Below are 12,500 nucleotides of genomic sequence, written 5' to 3'. Positions count from 1 at the left end.
ATCACCCAGGCGGATGCGTGCACACGACCTTGCCCTTCGCTTCTCTCCCTCGGCCTCAGGGCGTCTTACTATAGTTAAGTTTAGTATAGTATAGTATAGTATAGTATAGTATAGTATAGTATAGTATAGTATAGTATAGTATAGTATAGTATAGTATAGTAGTATAGTATAGTATAGTATAGTATAGTACAGTACAGTATAGTATAGTATAGTATAGAGGGGCGGCCTTAAGGATCGAGAGGTTTCATGACGTCATCATTTTAATAATTATATATTTATTTATTTATTTTTAAAATTGTCGGTGTGTATTATCGGACTTCAAAGCATGAACAGCATACACAGCCAAGTAGAAAAATAGTAAATACACAAAAGCAGCTTGATTAAACAATGTTTTACTTTAAGGTATAACTGGAAGGCAGCATAGGCTATACAATGATGCAATCGCAACTCTCAGCGCTGCTAGTGCAGTGAGTGCACACATACAACCAAACAACACAGGTCAACGTGACATGACAGGTCGGTGACCTGCAGTGATTATTAGCTGCTGCCAACTAGGTAAGTGGACGTACAGGATGAGGCTGAATAATTGACACGGCTGATTGGAAGGCTGCGATGCAATGCAATATTACTTATACTTCTACTACTACTACCTTACTACTACTACTATTTAGTTTTTACCAAAAAATAAATAAAGAATACGATATTTTTTGGGAAGGCCCCTGGAGGCTCGAGGCCCGTTTCAATTGAAACAAATATAAGGCCGCCACTGCTAGTATAGTATAGTATAGTATAGTATAGTATAGTATAGTATAGTATAGTATAGTATTTACATGAATGTAAGATAAGTAACTCAAAAAGGATAGGCACCATATAAGCTACGGCTTCAGCCTACACCTTTTTCCTATGTCCTGTAAAATGCTTTTGCTGCAGTAATAATCATGTACATGTTGATTTAAGACCGAAATAAAACTATTCATTCTTTCATAGTATAGTATAGTATAGTTAGTATTAGTTCATGATCATAAACACGTGTTAGGCAGGTTGTTATGGAGTGATTACTTTACTGTCAATTAATTCATAAATAGTAGTAGCAGTTATAGTAGTATAGTAATAGAAGAAGCAGCAGGAACAGTAGTACTAGTACCTTGTGTCCTCTGTAGAAAGCTATCTCTTCAGCGTTAGCGATAATTCTAGCATGGTTGGATCGTAGTTCTCCTATCCTCCTGGACTCCTCTGACACCAGAGCCCCAAATCCAGGAGAACAACTTTTCAGAACCTTGGCAGTCATCGCCACGACGACTCCCGCTATCACCGCCGGCCATGTGGTGCTGGCACCTGAGGAGAGAAGTAAGGGAGTACAATGATCAGATCCTGGATCAGCAACATTAGTATCAACCAACAGGAAGAAGCATAAGAATCATATCCTAGCTCATTATCACTCATTAATTAACCCATTTAGACCTGAGCCCGTTTTCAAAACGCCTTCTCATCATCATCATCATCAAGGCGGCAGTGGCTCAGGGGTAGAGTGACCGAATGGGAACCGCAAGATTCCCAGTTCAAACCCGGGCTCCCCCAGAGTTAGTGTTGAAGTTTCCTTGAGCAAGATTCTGAACCCCTAATTGTTCCCGATGTGCAGGTTGGTGCCTTGGTGCATGGTTTCCTCCGGCATCGGTGTGTGAATGTGTGTAATGCACAATCTCTGTAAAGCGCCTTGGATAAAGGCACAATTTATCATCATAAACTCACGACCATGTTGACATGGTAGGGAGCACAGATTCATAAGTAGTATCCAATAGCCTACAGTACATGATATGTACAGTATACAGCCAGAGCAAAAGGCATTCTAAAACCTTTTTATGAAGGTATACGTTTTCTGAAAAACGGATGGAAACCATTCCAATTTTGTATTATTTTCTAAAAACTAGTTAAAATAATAGTGAAAATCTATGATCTGCTATTTAAACTACTTTCTCGCGACACTCTTATATGATGAAGTAAGGCTTTAATTTAATTTAAAAACACACATTTGAAACTCAGAGGATTCCAGAACAGTGACGATATAAATGTATATAGTAACAACTAAAAACATTAAACATACATACGGCATAGCAACTAAAACTATTACACAGATGCTTTCCCAGGTTGAAAGGTATAACAACATAACAGGCGGAAATAGGTTAATAGTGTGATTATTGAAAGATCAGAAACTTCTCATCCACTTAATATCTGACAGGGTTTTTGTTGTTGGCAGTATTTATGTGTCTTAGAAACATTGGACTTTACAATCACAATAAAATGCACACAGTCTGCCCTACCTTTAGACTGAGCCGTGGAAATGAGAGTGAGACAGGTCATTACAACATCCAGGACAGGTTTAGTTAAGTTGGAGTATAGATGAGCGACAGACGCAGTGAAGATCGACAGGTCATCGGTCAGACTCTGATCTGCATTAGACACACGACCATCCAGATGACTCACTGCATAGTATGTCTGACACACACGCATGCGCGTACACACACACACACACACACACACACACACACACACACACACACACACACACACACACACACACACACACAAACACACACACACACAAACACAGAAAAAAGGGAATGATGTATTATTAAATGAAAGCTAGGACTGCTAATGTACATTTGAAATTAAATCAATGGAAAAAATATTGTGCATTTGTCTGTTAAACTGTATGTATTATTTTTATTATTATTAACCTGGTTAGTGAAGTAGTGTGTGTATTAACCTGGTTAGTGAAGTACAGTGTGTACGCGTGGTTAACCAGTCTGCTTCTGAAGGCCAAGGCCAGCTGCCCCTCCAGGAACCTAATGGCTGAGTTGATGAATGTAGCAGGAACAGCAACCAGCACCCATTTACTGAGCTCAAACAGGAACTCATGGGGCTGCTTCTTAACGATGCTCTTCACAATCATACCTGAAACGATCACAGATATTACTATTATGACGATTAGCCTTTATTACTTGCGCAAGCAGAGTGTGCTAGCACACTCTGCTTGCGCAAGTAATAAAGGCTGGATATGTATGTATGTATGTCGGTGTTGTCCACCGGCCAACATGATGAATTCCTGTTCTGTTCTTTGACTATTATAGAAGTGTCTATTTGTACGCCTCTAAATGTTTTGATGAATTGAACAAGGTGGACCCTCTTGTAAACAAGACTAAGTGTAATGCTTAATTGGGTCGTCCACTCTTTGTATTGAGTTTGTGCTTGACTGTAATAACTGTAATTCTGCAAACTGTTAATAAATATTTCAATCAATCAATCAATCAATAAGAAGTAGGCCATGTATGGCCTACTTGTGTGCATCTAGTTTTCCCTGCCTGGGGTGAATGATAAAATAACATAGAGGGTGATCTGATCTCTGATAACCTCTATAGAGGCCACTGTGAATGATTGAATAGTGTTTTTTTGTGGGTTGGCTTTTGAGTGGAGCAGCCACTACATATGTATGTGCATTCCTACTGTATGTATGCGTGTCCCTGTGTCCGAGCACAAACAGCTGAAACACCTCAGCAAATATCACTGGATGGCACTGTTGCGCAGTGTCTCTCACACACACACACACACACACACACAGGCCAGGGAGGAGGGCTTGTACAGTACAGAGTACAGTACAGTACAGTACTACAGCATGGGTACAGTACAGCACCACTCAATTCAGACAAGTCTGATTTTTTTTAATTAATATTATGCTATACAATATATAGCATAATATTAAAAAACAACATACAATATATAGTATATATTGTATGTTGTTTTTTTATATGTTATGATTTTTGTGATCTGTACTTCCTCTTATAAAATAGATGTTTGATCGCAATGACACTTACTGCTTGGCCAAATAAAGGTAAAAATAATTACGAAATAATAACTGACCAATCTGTTTTTGTGTTGATCAAATGTTACTTTACAATTTTACAATTTAGGCATTTAGCAGACGCTCTTAATCCAGAGCGACTTACATTAAGCAAGAACAAAAGCATGGGAACTTACATACTTTGTGACTGAATGAGGCTATGTATGGTATGTGATTAACTCATTCACCCAGGAATGTGTCAGAGCCCTCGGCAGCCGGCCTCTGGCCCATCAATTCAAGCCAAACAGGCCATTGGTTGGATAACGTTGAACAATCAATGCGCAGGTGATAATTTAAATGTATTCATCATATAATGTTTTTTTGTTTTGTACAAGATGTATTTTATCGAGTCTGACTTTTACTTTTACTTGATAAAATACATCTGTGATAGTCTTGATCCAAGGCTATGAAATTGTGTTTTTTTTTTACCGCTACATGTCACTACACCCACAGTAACACAGTTAAGAGAGATGATCATGGCGCACACACACACACACACACGCACACACACACACACACACACACACACACACACACACACACAACACACACACACACACACACACACACACACACACACACACACACACACACACACACACACACACAAAGTTTCAATGTCACAGTCCATACCATCCAGTCTGGCTACATATATGGACAGGAATGTTCTGCTTATGAGAGCCAGAGAGTGGAGTCCCAGTAAACCCAGCTCCTTGCACAGCAGGTTGGGAAACAAGATCTTCAACAACTGGGTTAGCCTCTGGAGGAACTCCCTGTCCACTGCAGTAGACCTAGACACATACACATTTATTGTATTATTTTACTTCAGCAAAGAAAGCTATAGGAAACATTGAAACATTAGATAGATGTAGTTCATGTATGCTACGCGGACATGACACACCTCCTGTTGCTGCTTTTCTTTCCTGCACCCTCATCCAATGGACAGATCTGGGAGCCATTGGCTACGCCCACCGGTGTAGAAGGCGCACCCACCCGGGCCCCTTTCTGGTTAACAAACAGATTTAGTTACTGTGTTGTTACATCAGATGGTTAGATAACCACAGGTTAATTGTTTGGAAGGATCAAAATTGAACTGATCAAACAGATTTGATTTGTTGATCAATTCTTGTTGCATAGCCATGCTATGCATTGACATGTATTGTCACATGTATTGATGATGAGTACTGGACTGGTACATGATTTATATATATTTTTGAGGGGCGTTTATCCCCCCTATATATACAAGTTTAATGTTTGTCTTTAGTTCAATGTTTGTTTTAAAAACGCCATTGACAATGAAGGGAATTACCGTTTGTTTTACATCACCATTACGTCACCTAATGAACATGAGTTAGACTTTAATATATTAGCGCCCATCACTTCACACGGGTGTGATTTTTATGCTATAACTTAGTAATGAATATGGTGTGTCACCTGCAGTCTCTTCCAGACGTAAGGGGAGAGTTTTTTGACGGCGTATGCGGCGAGCAACAGAGCGACCCCCTGCTGAGTGCGAGAACTCCTCTTCAACTGAGACACAACCCGCTCCATTGCCTTCGTTCACTCAACTTCACTGCTTAACCTTAACCTCAAGAAGCCTATTTTATGTATTCGATTGTCGATTTCATTCCAGTTGTCTATCTCTTATCATCAGATCAGTGTATTTGACACCTTCAGCTTCAGCAGCATGACTCTCTAAACACTACAGCCACTAAGCCCACTATCATGATGACTGGCTTCCCTAATGATAAAATATGTTTTCTACACATTTATAAGAGGACCACTGGCTACCTTGCTTACATGAACCCCCAACTGAGCCATCTCACGTGCAACAACCTTTCACCCAGTTCAGTTCCAGTGAGGTTTAGCCAGCCTTGTTCCCGTTAACCGGTGCTTCTACACCGAAGAAGCTAACGCGCTAAATAAAACACATCAAACGAAATTAAAAGCACATTAAAAGAGTTATCACGATCAAATACGACATAAGACAACGACTAAAACAGGAACTTTCAGACTTTCTTCTATCAAAAACAGCCAGTGAAAACAGCTGCTACTGTGGGAACATTTAAAATAAAATAAAAACTATTTCCCCATGGGCTCTGTCGTGGTGAACATGTTTTATCCTACTGCATTCTTCCAAGTTCCTTCCACGTCGCCTTAATTCCGTCAACGCTGCAGCTCTCAAATGAAAGCTTTGAACACGCCTCTGTTCCGTCGTCCCAACATTACAGTAAAAACTAAAGCGACCTGGGCTGCTACTACTGTAGCCTACGATACTTCACACAAGAACAGGAAACTAACTTTGAAGTCATTTTGTTTCCAAACTCAGTTAACACCTTTCGCCTCTGGGGGGTGGTGTTGGACAATATTGTGGTTAGGAATGAACGTTATGACAATTGTATGCACAGTAGCAGCAAGTATCTCTGAGACAGTGCACAACCTATTGGGTTTCATTTAGTCTACACTCTGAGTTACAAATATATATAGTATATCAAAAATGTTCTAAAAAAAAAAGTCTAAAAAACTATGGTAGCTGTGGATACATTTCTTCCTGTATTAATGGTAGGGTAGGCTAAGTGACGTTTTTTCTTCAAATAAGTTATGTTAAACAGCTCTATCCTTCAGTAACAGGGGTCTGATCTCTACATCTCTCCAACTTGGCTAAAGGAGTTGGGAGTGGTGCTGCAATATGCCTGCATCTGGATCTGCGTCTGATTACATTTGTATCTTGACTTTAGGGTTGGTTAACCCTTCAGTCCCCTGGAACTCTGCATGTAGGTTTTACCAACATTGGGATCGGTGTCAAACTCCGGTGTATTTTTGTTAATTTCCACACTGGTAACTAAATAGAAAGACATTTTAAAACTAAACTACCAGTACTTAAAGCTGTATTTGATAATCCTAGCCTAGGTGCAGATTCTTATAGACGCCTTCCAACATGTGATGATGGATATATTTCATTACAGACAGACACCACAGAGCTGCGGAGGACTCAATGTTAAAACTCAATAACTTTCAAATCATTGACATTTAAAGTGTTAAAGTGTCATTTTATTTTTAATAACTGTTATTTTATACATTTTGTTTTTACAACTGGTTCCATTGGAATTGCCTCCTATGGAGAAAATCAGCTCTGATTGATGGAGCTGAGAAACCAAGCGACTGCCTTAAGGTCTTTCTTTAGCCATTTGATGCACTACAACATCTCATATTTCATCACTTTTTTTATACAAACAATATTTTTTGCCGCTGGCATTCTTAACACAATTTCACAACTTTAAAAACAACAAACATATTATTATTTTTTCATTTCGATACATGCATATCTCATTTTGACCTGTACAATTTGTCAGTGTAACAGACTGGCTGAGTAGACGTTACTCTGATCCTTTCCACAATAACATAATATAAAAACAAATCAGTCAATCAGCTCATTGATAATTTAATCAATCAGTCAGTTCAGTTAGACAGTTCACTGACATTTGTTAAGCTAATTCAACCAAACAACCAAATAAGACCCGACCAGCGGTGATGCTGACTCTTATTGCCTCTCACAGATTGTTACAAATCCACTCACATGAACACTGGATGCACGTCCCTTATTTTACAGCAGATCAGACTCAACTCTCTTAGTGACGGTGTATCATTCCCTGTCCTAGAGTGTCTGTCCCACAGAGACAAACAATACTAATGGTGGTGTCCTACAGCAGTGGTTCCCAAACGTTTCAGCCCGTGACCCAAAACAGAAATTGGATATTTGCCCCGGTACCCAAAAAAGAAATCATTGGATTGTGTTATTAATTCAACGTTTTGAAATAATACTAAATAAAAACCAAATGTAGGAAACAAAACTAAGGGGACCCATAACAATGACCCGACCCACTGTTTGGGAACCAGTGTCCTACAGAGACACCAACACTGTCCAACAGTGACTGCGTAGGAAAACATGTCCCGTCTTGTTGATACCTGTTACATTAAGGACATAGCCACAAGCTATCCACATTTAGAACTATCAATATCGTGCTCATATACATGTAAAAGCATAGCTGGTTATAAGGGTTCTGGTTCCGTGTTGCAACTTGCAGCCACCTACTTTGCCTTGCTTGGGGACCCATGACTCTTATTGCTATCGGATACCATAAGCAGTGCATCCTCACATTGAACAAATGCGTCACATTTATTACTTCCTCTACCGTGTGTTTGACACGAACGCACAGCGTTGCTATGAATGGAAATGTCTGCTCTACACATTTATTTCTATTGTGCTTGATTGTATTATACACCTTGTGGCCTGTCCTGAGCAGGCTGGCGTCTTCCAGTACAAACCTGAGTCACTAATCCTGTTCATTTGGCATAGCACTATGACCTGATCAAAATCTTCCACTGATTATCAAAAGTGGAATATATATATTTATTTTTCTTTTTAATAACTTGCTGGTTGTTTTGATAGGACAGTAGACCCGCGTCTGTCCATTATTAGGCTGCTGATTTCACTTAAAAACTTACGGACCGACAAAATTCATCTGCAAAAACACTGAATATCAAAAGTCTAGTTCATATTATAAAACATTGGCGTATTGATTATTATCATTTTCTAGTAGGCTATCGGACCTGATTGTACAAGCAGGAGAACCTGAATTGAAAGAGTAAGGACATCTTAAGACTAGAGCTCCAACATACATTTACACAGGATGTGAAAGTCACTATGTTAGTCTCTAGACCTGGTTTAGAGCATTTCGTTTGGTTGTCGTGATGGCTGACGGCTGGTTTCAACAGGTTCACTCAGTTATGGACAGAGATGATGATAGAATCCATTCAGGACTGCTGGTTCAATCTGCAGTACAGAAAGTACTGCCAATACTGCCGATGTGCTCTTGAGCAGGGAGCTCTCCCACTACTACTGTATTTATATCTCACATATACCACCTCTCCGTGTGCTAATTTAGCAGTGGCACTGAAGACAAGCTACTGTTAAGCCTGCATTAAACTTAGTTGCATGTGGGTGTCGCACACCACAAATAGCTGATCTACAAACTCACAATGCGAAGCCTTGCAAGCTTGTAGATCAGCTATTTTTGGTGCAAAACACTGTTGCACAAGTATAAATTAGGCGTTTAATAGTAAACCATTTGCTAAAATAGGTTTTACATAGCGGCCGTATTCCAGTACCATGGGTTGGTACATATAGCAGACGTGCAAACACTGCGTGGCTTTAGTTAGCTTCACTAGCTGTTCTGCAGCTTCTAACAGTCCACAAGTGAAAGATCTCCACAAGCTCGGCTGTGACGACCATGAGCTAGCACTGAATTACAGCAGGTACAGATTCCAATAACTAGCTAACTGGTTTCAGTTGGAATCAGAATGAGTTTATGTTAAATGTTTGTTCTTATGAAGGTGTGTGAATATCAGCCATGCTGGTCCTATAACAATCGCCAAGCTTCAATCGCCACAACAGATTAAATGGCCAATGTGGCCATGTGATGTGATCAACAACCAATGTGGCTTGTTGAAGTTCTCTTCTCACTGTCTGTGTCAGTTAAATGAGTGGAATCATTTTAAAATAATGTCAGTGCATGGTCCCAGCACACAGAAAAAACAACATCAATGGCCGTCATCAAGGATACCAGCCTAGGATTGGTTAAAAGACTTGTCCGTCTAACTGCCCAGGTGTCCTGATACGTGGATCAGACCAGGGTGCCAGGAGAAGGTAGCTCTGTTGTTTTCTCCATCTGATGCATTTCCTGTTTCTGAGCTGGGAAGGAGTCCTGGTAGAGAGAGCCATCCATAGACCTGAGAGAGACACACAGACAGACAAGATAGAGAGAGGGACAGATATGAAAAGACAGAAAAGGGAAAGAGCGAGGGAATTACTCCAACATGCCTTTTGTATTAAGGTGAATTCAAGTATTCTCTTTCATTGCTCGCTCGCACTCGTGCGCACTCACTCTCACTCTCACTCTCACTCTCACTCTCACTCTCACACACACACACACACACACACACACACACACACACACACACACACACACACACACACACACACACACACACACACACACACACACTCCGACAACCTACATTATAATGAGAAGTGATTCACATGCTACAGACATGAACCTTTCATAAACACACTGACCTGCCATGCAGTGGGTGTCCATGGAACGTGACTGAGTGGGGCAGGTGTGCTGCAGGTTTATGGTGTGCTGTGGTCGGGTACTGAAGCTTTGTCTCCATCTGATAGGCTGAAATCTGTGTGGCGCCATGAGTGGTGCGTCTGCGCTGCAGAGCCCCTCCCGAGGCGACGGGACCTTTCACCTTCGCACTGACCTTTCCATTCAGCTGGTTAGACTGGCCGGAGGCTAAGGTGTTCCGCAAGTACCAATCCCTTAAACCTGCCAATCAAAAACAGACACACCAATCACATTTGCTTTTAACTTATTAAACTCAAATGACACACTATTACTAGTAGTCGTAGTATGAGGATCACTAGTACAAGTAGTACTGATACTAGTAGTACCACAAGTAGAACTAGTATGGTAATAGTGGTAGTAGTAACAGTACTAGGAGCAGGAGAAAAATTACCTTCCAGTGCCAGGGCTTTGTGTAGATTCCTCGTGGCTTCCTCCAGCTGTCCCTCCTGGTTGGGAGGAGGGGGAGGGGGCCTGGAGGGGGGGTGGAGGTGCGGGTGGGGGTCAGGCTGGAGGTGAGGATGAGTAGAGTGATGGAGCGGAAGGTCAGCTTGGTTGTGTTGCTGCGGAAACGGCCCACAGGATTTGGTCCGAGTCACCTTGGCCCGATGAGCGTCACACGGCAGGTTCCTGGACCCGGCGGGGTTGTCGCTGAAGTGCTGAAACACGATTGGCTGCCTGGAGTTGCCCTGGGAGTGTTGCCGTTGCTGTTGCGTCTTCTGCTGTTTGCTCCAGATGTAGTCCAGCAGGATGTCACTGTAACCTCCTCGTCCTCTCTCGGCCCTTCTGGCCAGCTCATGGCTGGCGGTTCTGCTGTGTCCATTCACGCCTCCCTCCTCCTCTTCGGAACTGACTCCGCCCTCGTTGCATCTGTCGCCGTCCCCCTCCCGTCCTCCCGGTTGGCTGGGGACTGAGGGGGAGGAGCCATCTGGGGAGAAGTTAGGCTGGGGGAGGAGTCTGTGGCTTTGGCCTTCCTCTGCTCTGTGGAGAAGAGAAGAGAGAAAGTCAAGAGCGATTCATACTCCGTCCCAAACATATAGCAGATTTACAAGCTCACAACGCTTGTAGGTCTTCTATTCTCTGCACGCGACTCCATTGCGTGATTGAGCATAAATTAGGGTTTAGATGGAAATTGAGTACAGAGTGAGAGAAGTGACAGCCAGTGCTTTTTAATCACGCTACATGGTAAATATATAATTCCTAGCTGTCACCATTTGTCAGTCCTACACATTGTACACACTGCGGTTTGCAATGCAAGTTGTTTGCGTCTCGACCGAAACCAGTTCCGCGTATGCATCCTACATACTGGCAATGAAGAATGTCTGAGCCTGATGTAGTGGATGAGGGCTTTAGCTATCTTCATGTCTGAGCCTGATGTAGTGGATGAGGGCTTTAGCTATCTTCATGGTGTCCATGGAGACCTGATGTAGTGGATGAGGGCTTTAGCTATCTTCATGTCTGAGCCTGATGTAGTGGATGAGGGCTTTAGCTATCTTCATGTCTGAGCCTGATGTAGTGGATGAGGGCTTTAGCTATCTTCATGGTGTCCATGGAGACCTGATGTAGTGGATGAGGGCTTTAGCTATCTTCATGGTGTCCATGGAGACCTGATGTAGTGGATGAGGGCTTTAGCTATCTTCATGTCTGAGCCTGATGTAGTGGATGAGGGCTTTAGCTATCTTCATGGTGTCCATGGTGTCCCGGAAACAAATACAACTCAGATGGATTCTGGGTAAACTGTATTTTTTGTTCAACAGATCAGGATATTGAAGAGGCTAAGGCTCACCTGATGTGTACTGTGATTTGTCCATTACGAGACAGGAGGGGTGTGGTCAAAACGTTGCTCCCATCTGGATTGGACACACGGCTAGGACTAGAGCACCCCCACATACACACACACACACACACACACACACACACACACACACAAACACACATATAAACAATATTAAACATTAGCATTTTTAGGACGTGTAGGAGTATCATTGTATTAAGCTGTGTACACAAGTGTTTCTGTGTCTGTGTTGGTATTATCGTGTAAGTGTGTGTGTGTGTGTGTGTGTGTGTGTGTGTGTGTGTGTGTGTGTGTGTGTGTGTGTGTGTGCACGCGCGCATACCTATTGTTGGAAGTTGCCAGTGAGTTCTTCCTGTTTCTGATGTCATAGTAGAGTTCCACAGGTGATACACTGTACACCAGGGGGCGACACTCTGAAAATACACAGTAGAATAATGTCTACATCAGCAACATAACATACAACAACCAAATCAACCATGTATTTCTAACAACAACAATCACAAACAGCGTCCTATGATACTAGAAGGAGGGAGTGACATAACTTTAATGGACCACGGTCACCAAACTATTAGTAATGGAAGCAAAGCTACTAGTGTCCAGTTATACAACACATTGCAGGGTT

The 12,500-nt window shown here is 41.8% G+C and overlaps 2 protein-coding genes across 4 annotated transcripts in view; both read right to left on the bottom strand.

Annotated features, from left to right (window-relative positions):
- abcd1 (ATP-binding cassette, sub-family D (ALD), member 1) overlaps positions 1-6,183 on the bottom strand; it is a 17,654-nt gene extending 11,471 nt beyond the window's left edge. Inside the window, exons 1-6 of one of the 2 annotated variants that reach the window (XM_080764140.1) lie at positions 5,330-6,183; positions 4,797-4,900; positions 4,529-4,686; positions 2,765-2,952; positions 2,319-2,493; positions 1,145-1,335 (exon numbers count right to left, since the gene is read on the bottom strand). In XM_080764140.1, the coding sequence (XP_080620266.1) occupies positions 1,145-1,335; positions 2,319-2,493; positions 2,765-2,952; positions 4,529-4,686; positions 4,797-4,900; positions 5,330-5,446 (933 nt within the window). In that variant the 5' untranslated portion in view covers positions 5,447-6,183. Of the gene's footprint in view, positions 1-1,144; positions 1,336-2,318; positions 2,494-2,764; positions 2,974-3,501; positions 3,572-4,528; positions 4,687-4,796; positions 4,901-5,329 lie in introns of those variants that run through there. The other variant, XM_080764141.1, reaches the window with a different exon arrangement.
- Positions 6,184-6,946: 763 nt separating this feature from the next.
- The window catches only part of ccdc120a (coiled-coil domain containing 120a), a 19,555-nt gene continuing 14,001 nt past the window's right edge, over positions 6,947-12,500 (bottom strand). For both annotated transcript variants that reach the window (XM_080764205.1, XM_080764206.1), the window contains exons 8-12: positions 12,201-12,291; positions 11,870-11,956; positions 10,478-11,064; positions 10,032-10,287; positions 6,947-9,685 (exon numbers count right to left, since the gene is read on the bottom strand). In XM_080764205.1, the coding sequence (XP_080620331.1) occupies positions 9,580-9,685; positions 10,032-10,287; positions 10,478-11,064; positions 11,870-11,956; positions 12,201-12,291 (1,127 nt within the window). In that variant the 3' untranslated portion in view covers positions 6,947-9,579. The remainder of the gene's footprint in view (positions 9,686-10,031; positions 10,288-10,477; positions 11,065-11,869; positions 11,957-12,200; positions 12,292-12,500) is intronic.

The sequence above is a fragment of the Protomyctophum bolini genome, assembly GCF_963924005.1.
Source record: "Protomyctophum bolini genome assembly, chromosome: 5".
Classification (NCBI taxonomy): domain Eukaryota; kingdom Metazoa; phylum Chordata; class Actinopteri; order Myctophiformes; family Myctophidae; genus Protomyctophum; species Protomyctophum bolini.
The sequence above is the reverse complement of the archived record's forward strand: the minus strand, read 5'-3'. Positions and strand labels throughout refer to the sequence as shown.